Source organism: Bubalus kerabau, chromosome 4, assembly GCF_029407905.1.
Source record: "Bubalus kerabau isolate K-KA32 ecotype Philippines breed swamp buffalo chromosome 4, PCC_UOA_SB_1v2, whole genome shotgun sequence".
Lineage (NCBI taxonomy): Eukaryota > Metazoa > Chordata > Mammalia > Artiodactyla > Bovidae > Bubalus > Bubalus kerabau.
Genome location: NC_073627.1, coordinates 41,301,941 through 41,321,075, shown reverse-complemented (window position 1 = coordinate 41,321,075; position 19,135 = coordinate 41,301,941). Strand labels below are relative to the sequence as shown.

The 19,135-nt window shown below is 56.2% G+C and overlaps 3 protein-coding genes across 5 annotated transcripts in view; 2 read left to right on the top strand and 1 right to left on the bottom strand.

The window, feature by feature from the left end:
* Window positions 1-4,108, bottom strand: part of RTN4RL1 (reticulon 4 receptor like 1) — a 74,479-nt gene extending 70,371 nt beyond the window's left edge. Inside the window, exon 1 of the mRNA XM_055576949.1 lies at window positions 3,988-4,108. Coding sequence (XP_055432924.1) covers window positions 3,988-4,000 — 13 coding nt within the window. The 5' untranslated portion in view covers window positions 4,001-4,108. The remainder of the gene's footprint in view (window positions 1-3,987) is intronic.
* Window positions 4,109-8,180: 4,072 nt separating this feature from the next.
* On the top strand, window positions 8,181-18,086 carry DPH1 (diphthamide biosynthesis 1). 3 transcript variants are annotated; one of them, XR_008713121.1, is made up of 14 exons: window positions 8,181-8,281; window positions 10,091-10,243; window positions 10,366-10,429; window positions 12,046-12,167; window positions 12,553-12,710; window positions 12,830-12,951; window positions 14,582-14,650; window positions 15,050-15,206; window positions 15,321-15,421; window positions 16,094-16,172; window positions 16,447-16,587; window positions 16,743-16,850; window positions 17,576-17,671; window positions 17,947-18,086. XR_008713121.1 is itself a non-coding variant. In XM_055576947.1 (13 exons), the coding sequence occupies exons 1-12, from the start codon at window positions 8,221-8,223 to the stop codon at window positions 16,830-16,832; spliced, it is 1,317 nt and encodes a 438-aa protein (XP_055432922.1). In that variant the 5' UTR covers window positions 8,181-8,220; the 3' UTR covers window positions 16,833-16,850; window positions 17,576-17,712. The 3 variants fall into 3 exon arrangements, 1 of the variants encoding a protein (XP_055432922.1); XM_055576947.1 differs by lacking the exon at window positions 17,947-18,086 and having other exon boundaries at window positions 17,576-17,712; XR_008713122.1 differs by lacking the exons at window positions 8,181-8,281; window positions 10,091-10,243; window positions 10,366-10,429 and adding an exon at window positions 11,766-11,882.
* Window positions 16,968-18,407, top strand: OVCA2 (OVCA2 serine hydrolase domain containing). Its single transcript, XM_055576948.1, has 2 exons — window positions 16,968-17,209; window positions 17,576-18,407. The coding sequence occupies exons 1-2, from the start codon at window positions 17,026-17,028 to the stop codon at window positions 18,073-18,075; spliced, it is 684 nt and encodes a 227-aa protein (XP_055432923.1). The 5' UTR covers window positions 16,968-17,025; the 3' UTR covers window positions 18,076-18,407.
* The last annotated feature ends 728 nt before the right edge of the window (window positions 18,408-19,135 follow it).

Below are 19,135 nucleotides of genomic sequence, written 5' to 3'. Positions count from 1 at the left end.
CTACATCATCTTAGCTCACAAATGGGAAGCACTGCATTTCTTTCCTTGGTTTTATTCTGGCTACTGGTGAGAAATGCATTCAACGACTTTATTTAGCCACTCTGCCTCTTCTCTCTGTTGAGGTGACCTGGTGCTTCCTCAAAATTCCTCATCCTGGCTTCTCTTTGCTGGTGTAAGGACCAGGAACTTTGAGGGGAAAAGCAGTCCAGAAGCTCCCAGTTAAGGAAACTCTCTTAGTGTGACTGGTTTCATTGGGCTGCTTGCTGCTTTCCTTGAATGGGACAGACTTGGGCTGGGGAGACTGGAACTCCACTTCTGTACCTAGATTTGGGCTAAAAAGGCTTGTAACTCATCCCTCGACACAGGGCTCTTGTAATTCCCCTCTCTACACTTCCTCTAGTAGAAAGGGGAATGTCTTGGCTGGCTGTGGAACGCTCTCCATTTCCCTTCACTGTTGGGGCTAAGGAGGGCCACAACACTAACCGCTCTAAGGGGAGCCTGCTTATACCTGGACACATGGAGACTCTCTGATTCCCTAGGGGACCTCTGAATGCAAATCAACCAAGCATCTGACAACCCCATGGTCCCTTCTTCCTCCTACCTTCCCTTCTTCCCACAAAAGAGACCCAATCCAGCCACCAGGCCAGCCCATCTGGCTATGGAAACCAAAAGAACAAAATGCATCTTATTGGGTTGTAGGCCTTAATCTAGTTCTTGCTGAATTATTCAGGGATGGCATTAACTTATAAATGAGTGTGTTTGACTGATTTTGTGGTTGATGTACAGATAAATTCTAATGAAAGACAGCTACACGATTTTAAATTATTAATTAGACTGCCACTTAACAAAGCCTATTTGGCACTCTATTTCCTTGCTTAACAAGACAAAAACTTTAAGGAAAGGTTCTGTATTCACCCAGAGGCTGTTGATTTGCATTCTGTTTTTTATAGCTCTAAAAATGAAAACCATAGATCCTGACCTTAAGCAGGCCACTTCTGGCCAAGCAAAAACCCAGCAGGCCACTCTTCCTTCCTAGATGGTGCTGAGTGGCTCGGGGCCTCACTTGCCCTGCCTGCCTCTCATCTCTGACCAGAGGTTTGCTTTTTATATCCCCGATTCTGCCAGGCTAGGCCGGGAGATGGAAAAGCCAGCAGGGCAGCTGCTGAAGCCTTCAGCTACCAGCGCAGTCAGCAGCAAGATCCACTGAGGACTCGAGGCTGTTCAGGTTCACAGAGGTGGGGCTGTGGCCAGGAGAGTCTGTTCATTAAGAGATGCAAGGTAGCACCCCCAGTTCTTAAAATGTCCTGCCCAGGGACAACACCATATTAACTGTCATAGGACAACCAGAAATCAGAGATGTGACGCTTGTGGTCCAATGCCTACTCTTACCTTCTTCCTTCTCTGGGGTTTCTCCGCAGGATATGTAGGGCTCACGGTCCTCTCTCCTCCCGGGATCTAGGAAAGGCTACTCTTACATCATCTTTCAAACCCTTTTCCAAGTCATAATTAAACTATGAAACTCCCCCCAGGGCCAGGACCCCAGGTAGGTTTCTGCATCTGATGGGCAGGGAAATCGTGACAAATACCTGAATCCATCCTATGACCTTTTTTTTTTTCATCCTATGACATTTTTGCCAGGAGCTTTTGGGAACACTTGAGAAGCAGAAACTTCAATGGCCACCTCTCTTGCCACCAGCCCCAGGCATATCTTTGTCTCTGGGCACATACCTAGAATCCACACAGAAAATCTGAGTGCCCTGTGTTATGTATGCACAAGAGAGACCAATCCTGGTGACCAGGATCAGGGGCCAAGGGAGAGATTTACCCAGACTAGGACCAAAATAAAAGCCCTTTGCCCACACAATGGCCCAGAGCAGCAAAGGACTTCACTGCTCTGCTTCCCTCCGGCCAATCCAGGTGAAAACCTCTTTGTTGGTAGAATCTCTCTCACCAACCAAGCTATGCAGGAAGGGAAAAATAGCCCAAGTGGCAAACACACGTGACTGCCAAGCCTCCAGTGGCCATCTCTTGGGCAGGGTAAGGAGCCTCCCGCTGGGGAGCAGGCCCCAGAATGCACTGGGTTCATCGCAAGCTGGGTCTCTGGCTAGCGAGGATGGGAGAAAAGGCTCTTGGAGGCTGCTCAAGCCTCCCTGGACACCTCAACCATATAAATAAAATGCGTGGGCTGCTTCGTGGCTCATTTTTAACTGTAAACTGACAAAAGACCAAAAGGGAAATGAGATGTCAGCTGCTCTCTATTATCTCCATCACAGACCTGCAGCCTGGACATGGCGGCCTTCAGAACTACCCGGGAAGCCTTCCCCACTGGGGCAAGTTTGCAGGATCCAGGTCCAGGCTGCCCAGATCTGTAAAAAAAAAGGCACCTTCTCTGTGCAGACACACTCTGGCCAGCAATGGCGGGTGGTGAAAAGACTTATGGTCCCTTTCTAGCTGGGGAAAGGAACTGGAGTGTATCCTTGGAGTGGTGTCTCCAACCAGCCTCAGCGACTTCCCACCCACAGTGAAAGGCAGTCAGCGTTCACCCACCCTGCATCGCACTGACCCACGTGGAGGATACAAGTCACACACAAGTTGGTAGCTATTCACCCAGTGGGGCGACCCAGATTCATCGGTTGGCCTAAGCCAGCCAGGACCGCCACACAGCCTTTAGGGCTTCCAGCGCAGATGTGGTTTCTTCACGCACCTGTCCCACCAGCTTATGGGGTCTCTTCCATCACCCCCACATCTGCTCCTCTCCGCCCATCCCTGGGCTTCGCTTCCCCCTCCTCGCGTCACCTCCCCTTGCCCATTTTCTCCTTTCCCATCCTACTGTGAGGTCAGAATTCCGTGCTTACGACACCTCGGTCTGTTGCCATGGAAACAGGGGCGGATTAAGGCTGGAGCGCGGAGCTCAGGGATCAGGCCCCTCCGCTACCTGAGGTCCCACCGCAGCCGGCTCCCGCAGGGCCAGGGCAGCCAGCCGCAGGCGCGGGTGGCTCACCGGTTGCTCTGCCCGGGCCAGGGACGAGGGGGTCCCGGCGGGGCGCCGCAGCCCGCCCGGATCTGGGAGGTGAGAGAGGTAGACGCAGAGGCCCGAGCGGCGGGTGGAGGAGCCCGCGGGCTCACGGCGTGGTCACCTGCCCTCCCTGGGCCCTGGGGACCGCTCCCCGCGCGGCAGCCACGTGGGGGCGCGGCGGGACTTCCCCAGAGCCCGCGCCAACTTTGCAGCGCTCTGCTAGGAGCCCGGCGGCCCGAGGGTCGTAGTGAGGTGGTGGTTGGGGGGAGGGGGCAGCGACAGCTCAAGTTATGCCTGGCACCGGCTGCGCACGCTCCTGGCACGGCCTCCGCCTTCCAATCCCTCCTCTCCAGGCAGAAGGAAAGTTTGAGGAACCGGACCTCGGGCGCTAGCCACCAACCCTCGGCCGGTGGATGCCCAGAGCCCATCCCTGGGGACCACCAAAGCGCGGTGCAGGGAAGGTGCCCGCGTCCGGGCCCCACCTGGGAAGCCGGGACGCGCGGTGAGTGAGCGCCTGAGCTGCGCGGCGCCTGACCGCCGGCTGCACCGGAGCGCGGGTCGAACCCGGCCCCGCCTAAGCGGCGGAAGCTGGCGGCGTGGGTCCGCGAGGGGGATGGAGGCTGCAAGTGAAAAACTTTATACCGGCAAAGCTAAGGTCCCAGGAGGCCGGCTCCCCTTCCATCACAGGTAGTTCACTGTGGTCTCCAAATGACCTCGCAGAACCAGATCTCTAGGCCTGGCCGCTGGGTTCAGGGAGCAGATCCCGAGTCTCGCTACTAGCCCCCCTCGGGGGCCGAGCTCCCCCAGCACCACTCCCTCTGCGGCTGAGTCCCCGCGAAGCCCGCTAGCCTTCCCAGAGCTGCTTTCCAGACCGGGAGCCCCGGCGCCGGGCGGCTCTCGGGCGGCTCCCAGGCTCGCGACTCTGCCCCGTGCGCATACAACTCCAACTTGCCCCTGCGGCTCCAACTCACCTTTGCGAAGCATGTTGGCCGCGGGGGCGCCACTCCGAGGTCGGCCTAGGCGCGCTCCCTCCCAGGGTCCGGATTCAAATCGTCTGGCGCCGGCTGCAGCTAATCCGTGCGCGTCGAGGCGGGGGCAAGCCGGGGATCCGCTGGTGCCCGGCGGCCCGGCCCCACAGGGGCATGGTGAGCCCGAGCCCCACGCCGAGGGCACCGGCGCCCACCGGCAACCGCGGCTCTGCCCGGCAGCCCCCGGGGCGAGCTGCTTTCTCCGCGGAGCCGGCGGCCTGCTTCTGCAACCTCGAGCACTTTGCAGGCGGTTTTGAGGGGGGATGCCGCCCCCTGGTCCCCTGGCCGCGGCCCCCTACTCTCCGCCCCCTCGGGTCGCCGCCGCCGCCGCGGCTGCTGCAAAAGGGCGCTCGCACGCACCACCGAGCTCCGGGGAAAGCGCCCGGCGCGCGTTTGCAGGACCGTGCGATCGGCGGAGTGGGGCGCCTCCCTTCCTCCCCCCGGCTTCCCCCACCTCTCCTCCTTCCCTCCCTCCCCCGCTCGCTAGCTCCCTCCCTCTCTCTCTGCGCTCCCCGCCCCCGCTCACGGAGCGCCTCCCATACAAAATTTATGAAAGTGCTCTCAGCTCGCGGTGCCGAGCGCCGTCCTATTCCCAGGGCAGCGGCGCTCAGCCGCGCGGCGCCGCCTCCCAAGGTGTTTTCGCCGCTCCCGCCCCCGGGGACGATCCTCGGCCCGCGTCCGTCCAAGTACCTGCCCCAGTCCCCGGGCCGGTCGTCGGGCCACTCGAGAGTCCCTCCCGGGCTCCGCGGGCTTCTCGAAGCTTGCACCCGCAGCCCCACCCCCTCCGGGCGAGCGCCCTTCGCAGATGGAGGTCACAGGCAGCTGGAAGCTTGTGCTCTGCCCACCTGCTGGGATGCGAGGACCGCCGCCCAGAGTCCTTGATTACAAGCCCGCACCCCTGCCCATCTCCTCACTGGCCGACTCCGCTTCTTCTTCAGAGGCTCGACGGCTCCTCCTTGCCCAGGACAGCTCCAGCAAACCCAGCCGCATCACATCCCAAGTGCTAGGACACTGTTCTTTTTTGGGGGGAGGCGAGTGTGATGTGCCCCCTGGCTAGTCTAGACCTGGCAACAAGCATTGGGGAGGCCCAGCTGCATATCCTAGCGAGGGAAAGACCGATGTGGGGCTTAGCCAGACTATCTCGGCTTAGGGGGGCCTCTGTTGTCCCTCAGTCTATACAGACCCAGCCCGGGGCTTCGTGGAAAATGGAGGCGGCACCGCCTAAAAAGCAGGTCCAGCTGGGAACCAGTTGGGCTGAGCTTAAAGAAGGTTAAGGCCAGACCAGTCCCCGGTGGAGGCCGGCACCCCCTACTGGCCTGAGATAAGAGGGGTCCTGAACAGGGGAAAAGAGTGGCCTAAGTCGCCCATTAAATGCACATTTATTGAGGGACTCTCAGTATAGAGCTTTAGTCTTCCGGGATTCAGTCAATGAAAAAGGCAAAGTCCCTGTCCTTGTGAAATTTACCATTATTAGGGACCAATTTAGGAAAGTCCAGATGAGATCTTGCTTGGAAGAAGAAAAAATAAGTCAGGTTTTGTTCTGGAGCTGATAAGAGGGGATCAGGGAAAGCACTCAGAGCAGGTGACATCTAAGCAGAGATCTAACTGAAGTGAGAGAGTCGTGTGATTCCTTGGAGATAAACTTGCCATGTTAGTAAGCTCAAAAAGAAGGCCAGTATCATTCATTCACTCATACATGCATTCAGCAACACCGAGGTTTGTGCTAACTACATAGGCTTGGTATTCTGCAGTCCATGAGGTTGCAAACAGTCAGATGCGGCTTAATGACTGAACAACAACAACATAGGCTTGGATTTTCAGAAGCTTATGGCAAGCTTCTGTAGGGGAAGACCCATAGCTATCTTAGAATGTGCTAGGAAGAGGCAGTGTGGGAGGGGACTCTGCTAGCTCTGTAAGGGGCTGAAAGACCGTCCAAAAAGGTTTCATGGAAGAGGTGCCATTGGTCTTGAGGGCTGAATTCATCAGGCTGAGAAGGGGAAAGACTAGGACAGGCAGGAAGGAATGTGTAGATGGCTTGGAGGTGAGAAAGTGAGCTTGTGCTGAAGATTAAGAAGATTGGTCCATCTTGCAATAGAAACCCCAGGTAAGGCATTCTCTTAGCCTCTACCAGCTGCAGGACTGGACTGAGCAATCCTGTCTGAGCCCTGCTAGGCAGACACTAGCTGAACTCCGAGGAGACAGAGCTGCAGAGGCCCTCCACCAGTAAAACCCAGGTCAGAGAGGTTGAGCAACTCGCCCAGCATCTCACAGCAGATCAGTGCTGAAGTATGAGCCTGCATCAGGGTATGATAAACCTCCTTCCACCTCCCCAAGCCGCCTCCCCATGACCCCCTGCCCTGCAATCTCCAGTATCTTAGGCAAAGTTGGCTGGGGCTGGGCGTGAGTGTGAGAAGCAGAGTTATTTCAGGCCTCTGGAGGGCTGGGTGCTGTTCTGGAGTCCAGCCAGGGGGTGGGGGCGACTGTAGGCGGGTGCTGTAGTGTAAGGTGGGGGTGCGCTGTGCCCGCCTTCTTGTCAGGCAGTAATTACTCAGACTGCTGAGTAACTCTGGCAGGGAGACCCCCACGGACAGATGGAGGTGTTTTCGGCCTAAGTTGAATGACGGCCCCCAGTGTCCTGCACAGCAGGGTCTTCAGGCACAGGCTTGTTTGCTAAAGGGGGCCACACAATTCATTCAGGCCAGAGGCTGTGGGGTGGTGCTATAAGAAGATGGGGGCCTTCTATTACCAGTGGGCCCCACTTCTGCTGAGGGAAAGGTCCTAAGGGGTGCGGGGCCTGCTAGGGAAAGGCCATCACTCTGTACTGAAGCGAGTCTTTCCCTCTTGGGACTCTCAGCTGCATCCAGAGCTAAAGCTGCCCACAGACTGGGCCTTCGTGTCCTGAATGTGGAGAGGCTGGACTCAAGTGGACCCCGAAATTGAGATCCTCCACACTGGGGGTCTGGAGAACCTGAGGGATTGAGAAAGCACAGGCTGGACTCTCATCACACTGATGGGTTGTTCCTTGGGCCACATTCCTGTCCAAAGGTGTGACCATCCTAAGAGCATTCTTTGGGAGTCTGAGGGGCAGAGCACTGACCCCTTCTGGTCTGCCCTCGGCTGCTCATTCCCAGCCTGCCCAGCCAGCCCTCCTCTGTGGGCAGTGTCCCAGGCAGGACCTGTCCCTGGCTTGTTTTTCACTTCTCCCTGCACCTTAATTAGGAGTTTCCAAGCAGGGAGGGCCTCCAGGGGAGCCTGAGGCCACAGAGCTGCCTTAAAGGGCCAGCTGTGTTCACACAGAGCAGAGAGGAAGATGGTGCCAGAGGGCTGGGTGGGCAAAAGGCCCTGGGGGTGACTGCTCTGTGGGGCAGACCTTGCTGAAAGCCAGTCCTGCAGGCAGTCTGCTCTTCCAAAGGTCAAGGCTGTCCCACTGGCCACTTTGCCTTCTCTTTGGGATTCCAGGAGCTTATAGGCCGGCTACCTAGGCCAGAGCAACAGCCAAGGCAGGGTAAACGTTGGCCAGAATCCCGAAGGTTTAGGCAGTCGAGTCCTTGGACTTCCCTTTTCTCCCAGGAAAAACTCAGGCTGGAGTCCTTCCCCTGGTAGCAGTTTTTCACAGTGAACCTTCCACATTGTCGGTTCTAGAGGTGTAAGGGCATCCCAGCACTCCGGAAATCGGCCTCAAGACTCAATTTGGCACTGGCTCAGTGGGCGCTGAGTTCTGTCCTGTCGGGACAATGGGATCCTCTGAGGCAGGGAATGCGGCCCCGCCCATAGGTGTCCAGGGCTTACCGGGAGGGCAGATAGGGGAGCTGAAGGAAGACCCGGCAGTGCTTCCATTTACAAGACTGCGCCCCCCGAACTAGGGCAGGGAGTCTTTACATAGGAGGGCACTTGTCCGAGAGAGCCAGGTTCAGGCTGCTCACAAGGGGAGGAGGGGACAGGGTCGCCGGGAGAACGGAACCACAGTGGTCAAGGACCACTAGGGGCTCCCAAGAGTCCCGACCTTCCCGGCTGAGACAAGTGGCCCACTCTGGCCCCGCCCCTATCTTTCTCCTTCACGGTCCCCGCCCCGCAAATCCCCGCCCCTCGCTGGCCGATCGGCGATCTATCGCACTGTCTGCGCTCTCTGCATTCTTCTAGCGTTGTCTTTTTGGTCCCAACGTGGGTCCGCTGGCGATGGCGGCGCTGGTGGCGGCCGAGGCCGCAGAGTCTTGCAGCCGAAACGGCCCGGGCAGAGGTGGGTACTAGGACGCTGCGGCCTCCGGACTTCGCATCTCGGGGTAGGGCCCCTGAGTCAGGGTCAGGACCAGCCCACTTTAACGGCGGCGATGCCGTTCTTCGCCAGATTCGGAAGGTCTCGTAGTCACTCGCTCCGAGTCACTGTCGCTGGAGTCCAGGGGGACCGGTCTTTCTTATGCGACCTTAGGGCACCATCGGAAACAACCCCTCCTAGAAGCTCGTAGTCCTCAAGCCAGAAACTCTGCCTCCCTGCCTTGGCGGGCAGACAGACTCATGAAGACTCAAGGATGAGACGGACCCGACGGGGAGGGAAGGAGTCAGGCGTGTTGGACGGGGCGTTCCTCAAGTCTGCCTTCAGGGAATGCTTTACGTAAGCGGCACAAGGTTTCATTAACCCGGCACTTATGGAGCGCCCGCTGAATGCCAGGCCTGTGCTAGGTGCAGGGACTAGACTGCAACCCTGCTCTCAGGGATCTCACCGTCTACCGGCGAATACTGACGTAAACAAAAGGTTACAGCCAAATGGTAAAGAAGGAGGAGCCTACTGGCCTTTGGGACAAATTGAGCTGCTAGGACTAGCGGCTCCCACAACCCTGCAACCACTAGGGACTTGGGCCTGTCAGAGGAGCTTCTGTGAGGGCCGGCCCAGAGGCATTTAACTGGTGTTCGAAGGCCTCTGAAACAACTGAACAAGTACCATAGCAGTGGTTACATTCAGATCGGGACTTAGGGTCCCAGCCTGCCATTCTACTTCTCCACTGCACCATCACCATCACCACCCCTGTGTCTACTGCTGCCCCAAACACGTACCCACACACAGAGGCTGAAGTGTCAGTCTAGCAGGATCTCTGGTAGAAGTTCTGGCAAATAGTACAGGCTCAATAAATACTCGCTGAATGAGTCCATTTCTCGCCTTTTCACACTCTTGAACTGTCTGGTGCCTAAAGAGATGCCCAGGTTGGGCTAAACTGCATTGTGGGACGTAAGGATGCCGAGTAAGGGGCTGTAGGCTTCCTAAAGGACTACAGTGTTTCTTCTCCTTTAATCTTGGGGGTGGGGGGGTTGTAATTATTTGTGTCCCTACATTTCACCCTCTAGACTACAAGCCCTTAAAGGGCAAGATCACTTTTCTGTCCTTACCTGTTTGCCTACAGTCCTGACTAGAGTGTATTCTTTCCAGCCTTCCAGGAGTGGGAAGTGGAGGAGAATGATGGAACTAGGGAACTTAAGTTGGTTAAATGTATGGTGCTTATTTACCTTTTGAATGAGGAGAGGGAAGAAGCAAGAATTAACCAATGTAGACATAGTCAATGGGACTCGAGTAAGGAAGAAAGTCTTTTAAATTAGTACTTAAAAGTTTGTTTATAGATCTCATATCTAGGATCTCAGAACTTCAAGGCTTTCTCAGGGGCTGGGAACAGAGGGACATTTTCCCAGACTGATTGGGCTGGCTGGGCTCTTGGGCTTTCCTCAGGATTGTTCTCTATCAAGGGGCAGTTGTGTGGATATTTTTCCCATTTGCCCCTCAGTTGTGTCCCCTGGTGCCAGCTCTACTCTCAGGGTGAGCTACACATTCAAGTCCTTGATTCCCAATAATCTCATAACATGGAAATTAGTTACACAGGCTTCCTCCTAGCTCAGTGGGTTGTCTCTCCAGCTTCAGGATGAACTCAGTGGGGAAGAAGGCTGGGCCAATCTCCTTGGCTTCTGGGATCTGGGCCTTAAATTTGGGTGGCATTAACAGTTCCATCAGGTCTGGCTGTGATTTAGGCCAGGCACCAACTCAGGCCTCTCACATTTATCCTAGGTCGAGCCCCTCGGGGCCGCTTGGCCAATCAGATCCCAGCTGAGATCCTGAACAATCCCCAGCTGCAGGCGGCCATCCAAGTCCTGCCTTCCAACTATAACTTTGAGATTCCCAAGACCATCTGGAGGATCCAACAGGCCCAGGCCAAGAAGGGTGAGCCCCCCAAGCTCTGAGCTGGAGTACGGGTGGAGAGGTGGTCTGACCCAGCCAGGGGGGTGTTCCCATCCCAGCCTTTTCCCAGCCCTGTGCTCTCATGTCTCTGCTCTCTCTTGCAGTGGCCTTACAAATGCCCGAAGGCCTCCTCCTCTTCGCCTGTACCATTGTGGATATCTTGGAAAGGTGAGCCTTGGGGCACTGAGGAAGCTGAACCGAGACCTTCCCTGTGTCCATTATATCTCTGGCTATCGACATCCTTTTTTTTCCTTTCTGGACCTCTGCCTTACTGTGTTCCTTCCCACAACCATACACACACCAAGGGAAAAACCCCAGTCTGAACTCCTAGCCTGCTACAATATCTCCTTGTCTCTATAAATCTCCCCTTCCCTAAAAAAGAGAAGTTGGGAGGGAGAAATGAGTCAATTTCATTGTCTTCAAAGCTGGGCCCAGAGCAGATGGTGGGGCCTCAGGAAGAAGCTGAGAGCCCCTAGAGTTGACCCTAGAATGGGCTGGGTGGTCAGCGTGGGGTCTGGCTATGGGGGGAGACTTTTTCTCTGGCACATTTGGAGGAGTGGGGCAAGGGGGCTTGGCAGCAGGAGAAGCGCCTAGGAGATGGTATTCAGTTCCTCCACCTCCCTCATCTAAGTTTCTTCAATACAATGAGCCATCGTCAGGAGGGGGGTGAGTGCTCAGCCATCTGGAACCAGCACAGGAACAGGGAAGGCGAAAGAAGAAAGGGGAGGTCATCTCGTGATGGGAACCTCCCACTTCCCTGCTGCTGCCCTCCCCCCATCCCGCTTCGCATCCCGCAGCCACAGACTCACTTCCCTGCTCCCACCCTCTTGCCCCTTGGGGATGCTCTCTGGGGCTCGGGCCAATTTGCATACATTTTAATCTATAAAAAATTAAGTGCTCGGGCTGACTCAGACGCCTGGGCTGCATTCTAAGGAGCTGAATAATCTGCTTCTGTGCACAGCCTGATTTGGGGAAAGGGGTGGTGTGGGGGGAGGGGGCGCTGCCTGGCAGCAGCTCAGCGTTCCCCACCACACCCCCAGGAGAACAGGGAGACCCCCCCCCCCACCTCCCTGTCCCTGAGCCGGACTCCATGCCCCAGGGGTGGGTCTCAGGGAAGAGCTGGGCCCCTGGCCCCATTCCTGTGGTGAGTTTAGGGGCTGTGGGGTCTTCCTCTCCCACCCCCATCCCCCAGTGATTCAGGCCTGGCAGCAGATCCCATGGCAGTGCGCTGGCCATAGCCCACTCTTCTGACACATGAGGCATGTGGGCGGCACCATGTGCTGTGGGGGAGCTGTTCATGGGTTCCCCCATCCTGGCACAGAGGGCCTTGACTAAGGGTGGGGAGGCAGCAGGGGTTCTGGGCGACTGGGAGGTTATGCGCATCCACCACGCGTCACAGTGCCAGGGCGTGGAAACGGGTGTCTTTGCCTGTATGTGCGTGCACCTGGCTCTGGGTGGGATGAGTCAGGGCAGCGGAGGTCTGTGGTTGACCCATATGTATTCCAGGCTGAGGCCTGGAGGGTCCTTCTTGCAGTTGGAGTCCGGGCAGAGGAACCAGGGCGCTGCAGAGTCCGTCCGCATACAGCTAGAGTTCCAGGAGCTGCTGCCAGACCTGGGGGAGGTAGCAGCTGGGCCCCTCCTACTCTGTTGGCAGAAGTGGCAGTTGCCAACCCAAGGGATTGGGGAGGCAGGGAGAGCAGAGCTGGGCCCTGAGATATGCCACATTCCGGTCTCTCTGCCACCTCACTCCTTGTGTCACTGTCCCATCATTTCCACCCCCACAGGTTCACGGAGGCCGAAGTGATGGTGATGGGAGACGTGACCTACGGGGCTTGCTGTGTGGACGACTTCACTGCGAGAGCCCTGGGAGCTGACTTCCTGGTCCACTATGGCCACAGCTGCCTGGGTATAGGCTGCCAGGACACCCAGACCCGGCAGGGAGGTGGAAGTGCACGCTCATCTCCATTGCAGTGCCTGGTGCTGCTTGCACGCTTGGGTCCCTCCTGGCGTCTGGGATGGCCTTGGCCTTCCTGTTCCATGGGTGGAGCTTGCCTTTGGACTTGGTTGCCTTGGAAACCATGCTGCTGTCCCAGTTGTGGGTGTTTGAAAGGCTGTTGGTAGTAGAGCAGGCTGGACCCCCCAGTTGAGTGGCAGAGATGGAGCTTCTAAAAGACCCGTGACACCATCCTCCCCACCTCCCTGAACCCCCCGACTGTCCTCAGACTGAAGCTGCTTGTCCTCTGCCCCTCTTGCCTTCCAAAACAGTCTCCTGAACTCTTTTCTCCTCCCAGTTCCCATGGACACCTCGGCCCAAGACTTCCGGGTGCTGTATGTCTTTGTGGACATCCGGATAGACACTGCCCACCTCCTGGACTCTATCCATCTCACCTTTCCCCCAGCCAGTGCCCTTGCGCTGGTCAGCACCATTCAGTTCGTGTCAACCTTGCAGGTAAGTGAGCTGGTCTCCGGGCTCTTCCTGGGTCCCCACATCAGGTGCTCCAGGCTGGTTCTCTGGGCCTGGCTCTCCTTCCCCGTCCACTTGCTTCCCTTCCCTCATTCTCCCTACAGGCAGCCGCCCAAGAGCTGAAAGCTGAGTATCGTGTGAGTGTCCCACAGTGCAAGCCCCTGTCCCCTGGGGAGATTCTGGGCTGCACGTCCCCCTGCCTACCCAAGGAGGTGGAGGCTGTGGTGTAAGTGGAAAATGGGGGGCCAGTCATAGAGACATAGGAAAAGTTCCCTAGGTTCCTCTGAACGCTGAGGTTCATCGTCCAGGAAAGGAAACTGAGTCTCAGATTCCTTAGCCATTCGCTCAAGGTCACCCTGCAAGATGGGGACCAAAGAGGGTTTCAGGTTCCCCAACTCCCTCTCCAGTGCTCTGGCCAACATCCAGAAGACTATCCCCAGGGTGGGGCAGGAATGAGGGCTTCATGGAGGGGGACAAGGGTGGGGCTCAAAATGGTGCAAATATAATTGGAGAAGATGGATGGGCACGCCCAGGCTGCAGCCCCATTAATTTAGCATCTGGACAGCTAACAAGCAGGAGCAGCGTGTCTCCTGCCGCCTAATTATTTTAGGTAATAGAAATGCTTAATGTTGTGTGAATGCAGCCAGCCTCGGAGCCGACAGCTCCCCCCGCTAAGACTGAGGAGGGGAGTCCCATTCTTAGCTAATGGCAGGGAAGGTGGGGGGGCAGTCCCCTGACTCAGCCCCACTTCCGGGGCTGCTGATGCTGCTCCTACAAGCTTTGCTGCACCCACATAGGACATCCCTGCCCCCAGAGAGGCCCACATCAGGGCCTTCCCTTTTCCTGACAGCCCTGCTCCCAGATGGGCATTCCCTCTTGCCTGAGCATACATAACTCTGAGCTCATACATGCCTGCCCCTGGGGGCTTCGGGTGTCTGTTGGAGGGAGGAACACCCCGACTGTGTGTTGGCCATTCATCACAATTCGGTGTGTTCTCCCAAGAGAGAAGGAGCTGCCACGTGGACTGTCTTCCATGCTGTGGCCTCTCCATGATCTGGGAAGGTACAGTTAAGGACAGCATCTCCTAGCCCTGCTTGATACAGCCTGGTGTTTAAGCCTAGAATCAAGTCCCATGTATACTGCTTAACAGAGCTGTATGACTTTGGGCAAGTTTCTTAACATCTCTGAACCTCACTTGTATCTTTTTTGAAATGGGGATTCAAGTTTCTCAACATCCTTGAACCTCACTAGTATCTTCTGTGAAATGGGTAGCTTGGAGGATTACCTGTTAGGACTGAGTGAAGTCATACATGTCAGGTGTTTAGCCCAGGCCTGGTACACAGAAGGCATGAGCCCAGTAAACAGTGGCTCTTATTACAGTTCAGTAACTGGACCCAAGAGCTAGTTTGAGCAGAGAGTAGTCAAACTATATATACACCCTGAAAGCTCATTTATGGCCCAGATGACACCCTGAACACCACTTCCCACATCCGTACTGAGCTAGGTGAGGGACAGTCTGTCCTCCTACCTCCACGTTAGTCTCTCTAGAGCCTTCCCATGACCCTGGCTGGCTCTTTCCTCTTCCCCTAGAAGGTTCGGGTGGGGATAGGGGCAGTTCTTAGACTCTGCATTACATAATTAGAGGGGCCTTAATGGTCCTCCAGTTCAAACTCCTATTTTACATGTGAGACAGCCAGGGCCTTGGGGGTGGGAGAAGGGGTTTTAAAGGATGGCTTGTCCCAGTTCATATACACCGCAGTGTAACCAGCCAAGAACTCAGTCCTCTGGACCTCCAAGCCGGTGCCTGCTTCTGGTGCCCCATCCCACCCTCATGGCCCGCTTTCTCCCTGCTGCAGGTATCTTGGAGATGGCCGCTTCCACCTGGAGTCTGTCATGATCGCCAACCCCAACATCTCCGCTTACCGGTATAGGCTAGACTGGGCTGACCAGCTGGGAAGGGGGTGGAGTCCCCTGCCCCTGAGACCCTCAGTCAGCCCCAAATTTCCTCACCCTGGGGCCGCTTAACAGCCCCCAGCCCTGAGGATCTGAGGTTCTAAATCTGGATCCCAGACGTAGGGTTGCTGCTACACAGCACCTCCTCATCCACTGGATCCACAACCAGATCCTAGAACCCTCTCTCACTCATGCCTGCTCCAGCTGTGGAACTGATCTTCCCAGTAGCAGTCTCTGCTCTTGCCTCTGTTCCTAATTGCCTGCATGGAGCCTGAAGGTTCCGAAGACCAAGGTGCTGCATGAGGGAGCTGTGTATACGGCACAAGTTCTGTGAGTGGCTGTCCCAGTGACCCTGACAGCTTCTTTTCCAGATACGACCCTTACAGCAAGGTCCTGTCCAGAGAGCACTATGACCACCAGCGCATGCAGGCCAACCGCCAGGAAGCCATAGCCACTGCCCGGTCAGCTAAATCCTGGGGTCTCATCCTGGGCACTTTGGGCCGCCAAGGCAGCCCCAAGATCCTGGAGGTTAGAGGGCTTTGGGAAAGGGGACTAGCTGGGAACCCAGCTGAGAAAATCAGGAGGCCCAGGGATTTACTTTGGCTGCTTGATCACCCCAGCTCTGCCTCCCTCTCCCAACAGCACCTGGAATCTCGGCTCCAAGCCTTGGGACTTCCCTTCGTGAGGCTGCTGCTCTCTGAAATCTTCCCCAGCAAGCTCAGCCTCCTTCCCGAGGTGGATGTGTATGTTTCCCCACCTTTATCTATCTAGCGATGTCTGGCTAAGGAAGCTTAGAATCTGGGTTCTGCCCATTACCTATTGCAGGCTGGAGTCAGTGCTCCCATGACCATGAAATTTTAATGTTTAGAGAGCACTCATTTCGCAGGGGCTACTTTTGGCTATGGGTCAACCCAACTTTGTCTGGCTGGGGGCTCACAGGCAACGGCTACATCATAGTTGTTCTGTGTGAGTTGAGTTTGAGGGGTGGTTGGCACTTGCATTGGACCAGGCGCTAAATTTTATCCTGGGGTCTGATTGCAAACATGCTGCCCAAGCCCTCTCTTCAGAAAGTTCATCGTCAGGTACTTCCTGACCATCCAGTGGTTGAGACTTCACCTTCCAGTGTGGGGGGCTGCAGGTTTCAATTCCCTAGTTGGGGAGCTAAGATCCCACATAAGATATGCAATATTGTAACAAATTCAATAAAAACCTTAAAAAAAGCTCACATTGGAGGAAACAGAAGAAAACAATGCCATAGTGCTATTCTAAACAGCAGTGGGCGACAGTCTTTACTTTCAAATTAATAGTAAGCCCCGTTGAGTGTGTTGGGGACACAGTCATGTTCTTCAGCATGCTGGCAGGAACAGGGAGGCTACCCCCTCCCCCAGGATCTGACCTGATTTCCCTTCTTATAGGTGGGTGCAGGTGGCATGTCCACGCCTGTCCATTGACTGGGGTACAGCCTTCCCCAAGCCGCTGCTCACGCCCTATGAGGTAACACTAGGTTCTGAAAATCCCTGGGGGAGAATGGGCTTTACCCTTAGTTCTGTCCTGGAAGGGGTCCTCAGTGGAGCAGCACGTAGGTTACAGCGGAGGCACTTCCTAGCTGTGTGGCCTTGCGCAAGTCCCTTCCTGCTCTCTGAACCTCACATTTCCTTTCTATGCTATGGGTATAATAGGACCTTCGTAGGTCATCGTGAGGACTGAATTAAATAATCCTGCGTAGAAAAATGTCCGCAAATGTTACTGTCCAGATTTTCTCCCCCAGGCGGCGGTGGCCTTGAGGGACATTTCCTGGCAGCAGCCCTACCCTATGGACTTCTACGCCAGCAGCTCCTTGGGGCCGTGGACGGTGAACCACGGGCGGGATCGGCTGCTCCAGGTCCCAGGCCGGCTGGCTCTGGGGAAGGTAGGAAGGGACACCAAGAAGACCGAGGGGCCTGGGCGCGGCCGCCCAGGCGGCGCGAGCCGAGGCCGCCGCCCTGCGGCCGCTAAGGGAAATGCACGACAGCGGGGTGGGGAACGTCGCAGAAGCGGGACCGTGACCAAAGTCTGCCACCCCAGGTTCAGGGAGGGCCCGCGCGCCCCTCTCCAGCCGCGGCTTGCGAGGCTTGCAGCTGCAGAGACGAGGAGGTGTCGCCGATCGCTCCCTGAGACGCTCCTGGTTCCCAGGTATCAGCCCTACTTGTGGACCTGCCGCACCCTCTTCCCCGTTGTCATGGCAATGTTCGCTTGCTCTGAGGCCCGCCTCCAGGGTGGTGGCTGTATTGGGTCCCGCCCTTCGTCTTCAAGTTCCGCTCGGGGAAAGGCTGCTTCCGGTTCCTCTGGCGCGCACGCGCTATGCAGGATGGCTGCGCAGCCGCTTCTGCGGATTTTGTGTCTGGCGGGTTTTCGGCAGAGCGAGCGGGGCTTCCGTGAGAAGACCGGAGCGCTGCGGAAGGCGCTGCGGGGCCGCGCAGAGCTCGTGTGCCTCAGCGGCCCGCACCCGGTCGTGGACGCAGCGGGGTCGGAGGGCGCCAGGCCAGACTCCGGTGAGAGGAGCCCTGCCCGGAAATGCGCCCAGAGTTTTCTGTCTTGCCTCGTCCGCGTAACACCTGCCTGCACACAGCCACCCTGTCCCTCCCCACATTCCTGCCATCCTCCCACTTCATTCTGCCCATACACCACGCCATCTCTGCCAACCTAGCCCCTTGCTTATATTCCTGCCTGGCCCTCCCAGACTTCTATCCATCTCCTCTCCAGGTCAGTGTGTTCCCCGCCTCATTTTCCCCAGACTTGCTACTCTGCCTTAACCACCTCTCTTTCCCTCATTCCCAAACCCTCCCTCACTCCCTTTATTTCTTTTCCCCTGGATTTCCCCTTGCCTTAACTCTGTACTCTCTCCTTCGTCGCCGTAGGACCCTGCCCTCCGGAAGAGCAGCCTCGAGGCTGGTGGTTTTCCGAACAGGAGGCAGACGTTTTCTTGGCCTTGGAAGAGCCCACGGCGTGCAGAGGTCTGGAGGAAGCTCTGGGAACGGTGGCACAGGCACTGAACAAGCTGGGGCCTTTCGATGGGATCCTTGGTTTCAGCCAGGGGGCCGCGCTGGCCGCCCTTGTGTGTGCCCTTGGCCAAGGCGGCGATCCCCGCTTCCCTTTGCCCCGGTTTGTCATCCTCGTATCTGGTTTCTGCCCGCGGGGCCTTGGCCTCATGGAACCCATCATGCAGGGCCCCTTGTCACTGCCTTCCCTCCATGTCTTTGGGGACACTGACGGCGTTATCCCCTCTCAGGAGAGTATGCAGCTGTGTAGCCGATTCGATGGAGCCGTCACTCTTACCCACTCTGGTGGCCACTTCATTCCAGCAGCTGCACCCCAGCGCCAGGCCTACCTCAGGTTCTTGGACCATTTTGCAAACTGAAAGCTCTACAAAGGCCTTTGCCTTTGCATCCCCTTTCCACTCCCCCCACCCCAATGACCTTGATGCAGCTTCTGTAATCCCTGCGTTTCTTTTTCTACCTAGAAATCTCCCCTACTATTAGGGCACCTCACCATCTCCAATTAAGAGACAAATATCAGTACTTAAGACTCAAATTATATAAGCCCAGCTCTGCACTCAAAGAAAAAAAGGGGGGAGGATTAGGAGGCCTCAATGGACTTTGACCTTGGCATCCTGAATGAGTAGGGGGTGACAGGAAAAGCTGAGACTTTGCCAGCGCTAACTGCCACACAATAAAGTGATTTGGATTTTAAGCATCTTTTTCCTGGAAAAGATACACAGAAAACTCATTTTATCTTTTTTTAAAAAGTGGATTCCTGGCCATCAACACAGCTTCCAGGGCAGCACCAAGCAGAGAGGTGTTTGCAGTTGCGAACCCCTAGGACAAACTCATGCATATGTGCACATGGACACATTTTTGGTGAAAGTCTTAAGTCCCAAGCTGAAGGAAAGGACTCCTCCCTGGAGGAGGGAAGAATTTACATCTGAGAAGTTTAGGGAAGAGACCAGTTGGCAAAGCTGTGCCTGGGCCTTACTGAGTTTTAGCTCCTTTGATCCTGATCCGTAAGAGTTGTGTGTGGGCCTGTCAGAACCAGGTTCATGTATTTGTTTTCTCCGCCGTAGCTGTCAGCTTCTCTGAACCGTGAATGAAGGATGGGATGGTGCTAGACCTAGATGGAAACAGAGCACAGAGGTAACCTTTTTCCAAACTTAACCCTGTTTGCAGAGCTGGAGATGGATGCTACTCTGTAGCGGTCACAGCCAAGGCCTAAGCAGCCTATCTGGTCTGAAAGTGCTGTTAGTTATTGTGAAAGTGGCTCAGTTGTGTCCGAGTCTTTGTGACCCCATGGACTGTCCATGGAATTCTCTAGGCCAGAATACTGGAGTGGGTAGCCTTTCCCTTCTCCAGGGGATCTTCCTGACCCAGGAATTGAACTGGGGTCTCCTGCATTGCAGGCAGATTCTTTACCAACTGAGCTAT